At 43.5% G+C, this 8,987-nt stretch overlaps 1 protein-coding gene across 1 annotated transcript in view; it reads left to right on the forward strand.

Moving 5' to 3' along the window:
* Positions 1 to 1,457: 1,457 nt before the first annotated feature.
* Mroh9 (maestro heat-like repeat family member 9) overlaps positions 1,458 to 8,987 on the forward strand; it is a 42,650-nt gene continuing 35,120 nt past the window's right edge. Inside the window, exons 1-6 of the mRNA XM_013015556.1 lie at positions 1,458 to 1,482; positions 3,514 to 3,557; positions 4,897 to 4,976; positions 5,545 to 5,680; positions 6,216 to 6,302; positions 8,166 to 8,270. Coding sequence (XP_012871010.1) covers positions 1,458 to 1,482; positions 3,514 to 3,557; positions 4,897 to 4,976; positions 5,545 to 5,680; positions 6,216 to 6,302; positions 8,166 to 8,270 — 477 coding nt within the window. The remainder of the gene's footprint in view (positions 1,483 to 3,513; positions 3,558 to 4,896; positions 4,977 to 5,544; positions 5,681 to 6,215; positions 6,303 to 8,165; positions 8,271 to 8,987) is intronic.

An 8,987-nucleotide genomic window follows, 5' to 3' on the forward strand; every position in this document is an offset into this window, starting at 1 on the left:
GTTCGCTCGCTGTGGCAGGGCCCGCATCGCCGGGACTAGCCAAAGCCTTGCGCAGGGCTGGCGAGCAGGCGGTGCCCGCTTCCGGTGCCCCCGCCCGCCGTCTCGTCGGAAGTCACAGACACAGGTGAGGAGGGCCGCCCGGTGAGCCTCCGGGCCGCCGCGGCCTCCGGTCCCCACGCCTGTCCATCCATCGCCTGCCGCAGCAGCTGCTTTGTTGATGGACTAACCGCGACGGCGGGCGCACGCACCACCTCACCGGCTTCGGAAGCCGGTAAGTCCCGCCACCAGCTGCCCACAGCTGGAGACGACCGGGAGAACCAGCGCCCAGCCTGAAGGCCTGAGAGAGGCTGGGAGGGACCTGCGGGGAGGTTTGGAGAGGCCTGCGAGAAGCCTGGGGAGAGGCTGGGAGGGGCCTGCGGAGAGGTCTGGGGAGAAGCTGGGAGGAGCCTGGGGAGAGGCTGGGAGGGGCCTGCGGAGAGGCCTGGGAGAGATTCGGAGAGGCCTGGGGAGAGGTCTGCGGAGAGGCCTGGGGAGAGGCTGGGAGGGGCCTGCGGAGAGGCTGGGAGAGGCCTGGGGAGAGGCTGGGAGGAGCCTGGGGAGAGGCTGGGAGAGGCCTGGGGAGAGGCTGGGAGAGGCCTGCAGGAGGTTCACAGAGGCCTGGGGAGAGGTTTGGAGAGGCCTGGGGAAAGGCTGGGAGGGGTCTGCGGGGAGGTTGGGAGAGGCCTGGGGAGAGGCTGGGAGAGGTTCAGAGAGGCCTGGGAGAGGAATGGGGAGAGGCCTGCAGGAGGTTCAGAGAGGCCTGGGGAGAGATCTGCGAGAAGCCTGGGAAAAGGCTGGGAGGAGCCTGCGGAGAGGCCTAGGGAGAGGCTGGGAGAGGCCTGGGGAGAGGTTCAGAGAGGCTGAGGGGCCAGGGAGAGGCCTGGGGAGAGGCTGGGAGAAGCCTGGGGAGAGGATTGGAGAGGCTGAGAGGGGCCTGGAGAGAGGCTGGGAGGAGCCGGGGAGAGGCTGGGGGGAGGCCTGGGGAGAGGATGGGGGAGGCCTGGGGAGAGAGGCTGGGAGGGGCCTGAGAGTCCTGGGGAGAGGCTGGGAGAGGCCTGAGGAGGGTCCTGAGAGAGGCCTGAGGCCTGCCAAGAGGCAGGAGGAGAAGCCTGAATAGAGGCCTGTGGTTTGCAAAGAGCTGGGTGAAAGAGATGTGAGCAGAAAATGTGCCTACAGTAAGACTAAACCTGACTGCAGAAACTATGAAGTGAAAAAGTGGAGGGGGGGATTTTAAGTAATTCAGTCCTTGGTAATTTGACATAGGGATCGAAAATTAACACAATCTCCACGTCAACCAGAATAGTAGCATCAAAACTGGTAGAATAAAACAAAACTCTTCAGAAAATTACTGCTCTGTGTGGTAATTTATAATCCTCTTTTGTAGCAGTGGTAGGAGACTTTAATTCACCTCTATCAGCATGTCCTTAAGGACCTCAAAAATAGGTAAGGTTTTAAGGTATATTAGAAAAAGACATGCAGAATATGTGTGTGTGTGTGTGAGAGAGAGAGCTATATATCAACCTTTATGAAAACAAGGAATATATACTTTATCCCTAATATCCATTGTACATGTACAAAAATAACAATATAATAGGCCAGAAATACCTATAAATTTCAAAAATATATAGAGAAGAAATATGCTCTCATCACAATGCAAGAAAATAGAAACTAACAATTTTAATGTACATGTTATTTTCTAATGATTGCTTATATTACAGTAATACCCTCTGCAGAGAGCTGGATTTCTGTTTATCACATTAAGATATTAGCTATATGTGTGTGTGTGTGTATGAATTATTATTGTGAAGAATAGATGTGAAATCTTAACAGAAAAGCTTGCCTCAAGCAGAGAAACTGAGGCCTTCCCTGACTTGCCTGTGGTCTCCCCAGCTACTCTGAGGCAGAAGCCAACTCCCACTGCTGTGTGCTTTTCTTCCTCCAATGCCATTTGATTGCCTTTGTGTCCCCTAAGAACAGAACTCACACCAGAATCAGTAAAAAGATGCATGACACACAGAGATCTCTTCCATTACAAAAAGACCCATCACACCAGGGTCTAGGACCTCTCCTGCCCCAGCCTATGTGGCATCACAAAATGGCAGCTCCCTGTCTCCTAGTGTTAGAGCACTGCCCGATTGCCAGTTAGTCAGGAGGCAGGTCTCTGCACAGCTGCCTTGCTTGTGACTGTGCCATTTTACTTGGTGTGACTGAGTACCTCAAAGGCAGCCTGAAAATGCAACTCTCCATCCTAGACCTGCAACAGAAGGGAAGGGATGAAAGGAAACAGTAACTCACGGAGCAGAAAAGCATGGCAGAGTGAAGCATGAAGAGTAGCACAAAAAAGGTAGCTGCCCATTCTCTTAGCTGCCACAGGAAGCATTCTCTTGCTGAAATAGCTGGATGAAGGATCAGAAGTGACCACATCTTGGTGCTCATTGCTAGAAACTCCCAGTTTCAAGCTCCTCCCTGGAAAGATCAAGGACCTCTCAGTTAAGACAGAGGGCAGGGTTCAGCTTTTAAGCCCTAGTGTCCCGTCTAGATAGGTCTGCCATTACAACTGTCAGATACTGGAAGAAAGGACTTTGTCCTCTCCTCCTGCTACTGTAGCTCTGCTGTGTAGGTGTGAACCTTTCTGAGAATCACTACACATTCTTTTAGTCTTCCTCCAAGCTCCAGCATCATGGAGACAAATGCTGTATTGACACTAAACACATAGTACATATGATGAGATACAATAGTGCAGAATTCATGCTACTTTTCATAGTTCCTTGATTGGTTGAGGCAGCTCAGTGGCTGTGCCTAATCAGGCCAGCATGCACGTGAGAATTCACTTTGACTTTGAGATTTGATGCTGATCATTTTGGATTTCTACAATTATTAAATCCTACAATTATGTCTGAGGGTCAAAAAAAGGAAAAAGAAAAGCTTGCCTCAAGTGAAAATGAATATGTGAGTTTTCTCTTTATAACAAAGCATGTTAAGAATTCATTGTAGGTTCTCTTTCAATGAACAACTAGCCTCTGGAACAAATGTTATTTGGCTAGGGCCCATATTCTGTTTTATTAAGTATTCAGAATAGTCATAATGCACTTGTCTATAGTGTATTATGTTGTGCTAATATATATTCATACACACACACACATATATCCATCCCCCATTAGGCTTCATCATCAAAGTAATACTAGCTTCTAGAAGCCAGGCCTGATGGTGTATACGTATAATACCAGCTACTGAGGAGATACATGTAAAAGGACAGCAGTCAATATAGACCCAAGGAAAAAGTAAGAGACCTTACCTGAAAAACAAACTAAAAAGAACTGGATATGCCTAGCACTTGCTAGGCATGAGGCCTATCACTAACATAAATAAATAATAACAGTTATGCTAGCCTCAGGTTTAGGGATAAGTTCTGACTGAGGTGAGGAACGGTGTGTCCATTGCTTTTTAACGACGCTCCTTCTTTCTGGCTGTCAGGTCACCTCCAGACTCTGCACAACTGTGTGAAATGGCACCGCATGGTATGTGAAATTCTATGAAGACATAGTGCCATTGAAATCTCTTAGGAAACCAAGAGACCTTGTTCACCAGTTCCATTACAAGGATGTTACACTTAACACTTACATTATATGTGGGGTTGGGGGAAATAAAAGGTAATGTGGCTGAAAATTATTTTTTACTTTGTCTTCCCATGAAGCATTGCCTTCTTACCTCCTTCAGTCCTTAGAAATGACTTTCAGCTAGCCTGGACACTGAAGGTCCATGGCATAATCTTACCAATGATAAGGCCTAGGTAGGTCGGATTGTAGTTGGAGGCCACACCAGGCAAAAGAGTGTTCAAGACCCCACCCAACCAAGAAAGGGTGTTATGGCACATTCTTGCCATCCTAGCTGTGGCAGGAAGCATTAATAGGAGAACCAAGGTACACACTGGCTTAGGGGAAAACTGACACTATCTCTAAAAGTACCAGATCAAAAATAGGTGGAGGCATGGCTCAAGTGATAGTAATGCTTACCTAAAAAGCACAGAGCCCGAGTTCAAATCCAAGTACCATAAAAACAAATGGCCTTCAGTTAATCAAAAAGTTTACTTTTCCATTTCCCTCACCCTACCCCCATCTCTTGATCTTTCTATAAGATGTCCTTACCATGGAAATCCTTCTCAACAAACTGCAGCCACACTCCCCCAGCCTCTGAGTGGAGGCCACGGTCTCCTTCGCATCCCTCCTTTCTCATTTATCTTCTGTATGGCTTTGGAAAATTTTCTTGTACTTCACCACCAGAAGGCAGAGACTCTGATTTTTCATTGTTCATCAAGTGTGCAATACAGTATCCTTTCAGTTTTCAAAATTTATTGGAATCTTGAAAAATACTATTGCTCTTTTTTTTTTCATCTAAGTCCAAATTAACACACAACACAGGGAAAAGCTGCCATCAGGTATATAATAATCTTTTATTCTCAGAAAGAGGAATGGACTGACTGTGATTATTAAAACATATAGCACCCAGGCCCAGAGTTCAAGACCCATGACCGACAAAAAAATATATATAAACTGACTATACCTTTTATTTATAAAAAAATAACCCTCACAAATGTCTTTTATTTATAAAAAAATAACCCTCACAAATGTCTGAAAATGCTAATTGTAGAATCACTGTCTTTGGCTGTAAAATGTCACTATCTAGCTAACCCAATAATGTGGATTAAGTTATCATTTTTCCAGTCTCAATTCTACTAATTCTCAGCTTATACTCTGATTTGCTTTCTTTGTTTTTTGTAAGAAAAACCTAGTATGCTTTTCTGAGTTTCACAAGTCTGTAATCATTCATTCTTCCTGGGCTTTTGTTTATGATACCTAGGAGAGTATAGCTAACAGCCTACTAGATACATTCTCAGACCTGCTGTGTCACCAGTCCATGATCCTGGCCATGAACTCCAGGTATGCAAAATGCAGTGCTCTCTTGTCTCACTAATTAAATATCCTTAAAATACTATATCTTCTTTTAAGTGAGAAATAATTAAATCACTCCAAATTCCATCATCCAGTATTAGTAATTATTATTTCTTTCCCATGTCTCAGTCTTTATTCTATTGCATAAATAAGCAGATAATCTTAGCTGATGATGGGAAGGTTTTCTTTTACCATCAATTTGAGATTGAAATAGAAAAAAATCTTAAAATGGGGAAATATAATATCATCAAGTACGGAAACTGGCAGTAACACTTCAACTATCTAAAGCTTTACATGGGTAGGAAACTTGGCTGAAATGTAGCCAGTCATAATTTTAGAAGCATAATTCATGGAGAAATAAATTCTGACTTATGGGTTATATTTATAAGACATTTATTATTTCATATTAAAATCATTGTTGTTAAGAGAATTATTTAAAGCCAGATCTGGGCCTCACTTTCTGGTATACATTCTTCTATTACAAAAATAAGAGCCAATAAAGTTAGGTTACATTTGAGCTCTTACTAATTTAATGATTATACTTTGTTCTTATCAGTTTTATAGACCCTTTAGTTCAGTATGAATCTCAATTGAGCATAATAGAGTCATCATTTAGAAAGGCTTTTGCTATTCCAAGCCTTGAAGTAGTGAAAACAATGGGGACAAATGCTGAGGACAAGGAGGAACTGGAGGTAAGATCTTTTGTTCCTTAAATCTGGACCAGGCATTCCTGTATATCATGGCACACATACAGAATGTGTCTCAGTAGGTTGTAATATTTACTGCCTACTCCTTCATTTTTCTTAGGTAAATAACATTTTCTAGCACTGATCTATACACTAGATCATCCTGTGAATACTAGATTACGTAGTGTTTATAGGAACAAATGTGTGAAGATTTTTTGTTAATGGCTTATTAGTTTACAAGGGCAAGGAGTTTACTAAAAGTACAGTACAGAGGGAAACAGAGAGAGAGATGAAAGAAAGAAGAAGAGTCCTACACTAAGACTGGCAATATGTTTTGTCTCTATTTCCTCAACACTGTGACATAGTGCACTTAACTTAGAAGCTGGAAAAACAATTCCTTGCCTATGAAACTGGATGAGGTCTTAACATATAGCCATTTTTCTCTTGTCTTACCTGTAGTTTATGGGAAGAACTTAGGACATCTAGATGCTAAAACTGCATGTATTAGGTAAAATTTTGTTTGTTGTGTTTTGTATTTCAGAGTGTTTATATGAGCATTTTCAACATGTATGAGGACACTCTTCTGATTTTAGTATCTAAAGACCTCTACAAACTACAGATCTTAAAGGTGAATGAAAAAGAAACAATGCTACTTATTACAAACATGAAGCACGCATGCTCCACTTCTCATTTGCCAAATTTGTATCTTCTTCTAGGATTAGATGACAGAATTGTTTTTTATACTTCCAATAATGTAGGATTACTCACAAAATAAAATCACTTACATTGACTTACAAAAATATACTTTTAGGTATTAGCCAGGTGCCTGTGGCTCACTCCTGTAATCCTAGCTACTCAGGAGGTTGAGATCTGAGGAGCGCGGTTCAAAGCCAGCCCAGGCAGGAAAGTCCATGAGACTCTTATCTCCAATAAACCACTAGAAAACTGGAAGTGGTGCTGTGGCTCAAGTGGTAGAGCGCTCGCCTTGAGCTGAAGAGCGCAGGGATAATGCCCAAGCCCAGAGTTCAAGCCCCATGACCAACAAATAAAAATTATATATATGTGTATATATATACTTTTAAGAAATCAATAGCTCTTGAGACGGCAAATTTTCTGCGATAATATATTGGTGAACATCATGTGGGTGAAGAATACTATTGTCCTTAACTACCTTATTATCTGTCTAAACAACAGAGCCTGTACACTTGCTGCCTCACAATCCCCACCAAAGGGAGGGAACCCTGTGGGGGTTCTGTTCTTGCTAAAGTTTGATTATCTCCCCCAAAATTCATATTTGGAATCAATCCCCAGTGCAACAGGTTAAAGGGGTATCTCTGAGAACTGATTATATCTCAAGGATTCTTCCATGATGAATGGATTGAAGACACTGTCATGGAAGTGGATACTGTAAAAGAAAGATGAAATTGGCCCCTTCCTTTTCTGTCTTTTCTCTGCTCCCCTCTGTCATGAGTGCAGCAAGAAAACCCTCAGCAAATGAGAGCTCTTACCCCTTGGATCTCGTACCTGGCTGAATTGTAAGAAATAAGTCTGTTCGTTATGTATTTTCTAGTCTCAGATATTCTGAAAATGGGCGGTATGAATGAACAGTATGCCACATTGGGGAAAGTCAGTGCAACAAGATTTGCTCCCAATCATTGGCATAGATACTCTGATCTTAGGTTTTAGGACAAGTAGAGGGTGCAGTGTGACAGATTTAAATACAAATGAGCAAGACATTTTTAACCAAGTATGCATTGTAATCATAAGTTGAAGTGCTGAAACCCTTTGTACAACTGTTTAAAGATAACAAAAATAAAATGAATTTAATGAAAAAACAAATATAAAGAAAAAGACAGAATTTTATAAGATAAAATTTCAATTCTCTTTAAAAACTGAAAAGTAAGTAGATGCTATCTTTTTCATTTGTTTTTTAGGAGATTATGTCTTAGGCAAAAAGCACAAAAGCAGCTGGTTATCAGATCATTACACATCCTACTAGGCTTTTTGTGATGTCTGATCTGACAAATGGCCATTGTAATAAATATTAGTAATGCATTAACTGTAATTAATTTAAAATATAGATGGAGTTACTATAATAGGAAAAGTAGAATATTAGTTATTTGAGAATTGCTGATTTCTGAGATAAAATTAGATAACTTGTGGATTTTCATGGGAAACCACAGGGATCCCAGGATTGATCAAATTGGAGAATAGAAGGGAATGTTAAGAAATAAAAATGTGGACTGGGAATGTGGCTTAGTGGTAGAGTGCTTTCCTAGCATGTATGAAGCCCTGGGTTTGAGACCTCAGTACCACAGAAAAAGCTGGAAATGATGCTGGGCTCAAGTGGTACAGTATTAGACTTGAGCCAAAAAGAAGAATGGTCAGTGCCCATTCCCTGAGGTTCAAGCCCCAGGACTGGCAGGGGGAAAAAAAAAAAGCAAGAAATAACAATGCCACGTTTCTAAGATGACTTTTGTATTCCCAATAGGAAATGATGAAGTGGATGGATGAAGATAATTTATATTTTCAAGAAAGGGTGATGGTGATCATCAGCAGGGTATTAAGCTTTGCATCCAAGAAAGCCAGGGGACATGTAAGTCGGAGACTACAGTCATGCCACTGACCCTGCCGAGGCCTGTCTGAAGTACGGCGGCACGCTTAGGGTCTTGGGAGCACTAGATGGTCTACGTGGCATTAGTTGTATTCTTCAATGGAGATTTCTAAAAAGGAGCCAATATTCTGCACGACTTTGAGCCCGTCCGATTCAACGGATTCAGATGCCGTGGAGTTGTCAGAAATTGAGTTTCTTAAGCAATTGGGAAGCAGTGTGTTTTATAAAATCAGGTGCCTGTCCCAACCTGCGTTTTCTAGGGCTCCGTTGACCACGGTGAATTTTACTCGAGACCTTTCCAATGTTCCATCCTGGCCTGCCTTCATCCATTCTCCACCTTTCCCTATTGTTTCCTCATTTTAAATCTAGGCCAGTAACTCTCCAGTGAAGGAAAGTTCGGTAGCAAAGGAGAGCCTACGTTCTGAGGCCAGGACGGAGGAGGCCGTTGGGGTCACCGAAGGTGCGGGAGGAGAGGAGCCCAGAGCCCCAGCCTGTCCCACATGGCGGAGACGGCGGGAGTCCGGGTGAGATTGCAAACGAGGCCCCGGGGCCCCAGCGACGCCGTGGAGGCGCGTGGAGCCGCCCTGGAGCCGCGCGGAAGCGCTGCTGCTGCGCCCTGGAGAGCGCGGAGAAGCATGGAGGCGCTGCTGCGCCCTGGAGAGCGCGGAGAAGCATGGAGGCGCTGCTGCGCCCTGGAGA

Source organism: Dipodomys ordii, unplaced genomic scaffold (genome assembly GCF_000151885.1).
Source record: "Dipodomys ordii isolate 6190 unplaced genomic scaffold, Dord_2.0 Scaffold27, whole genome shotgun sequence".
NCBI classification, from domain to species: Eukaryota; Metazoa; Chordata; class Mammalia; order Rodentia; family Heteromyidae; genus Dipodomys; species Dipodomys ordii.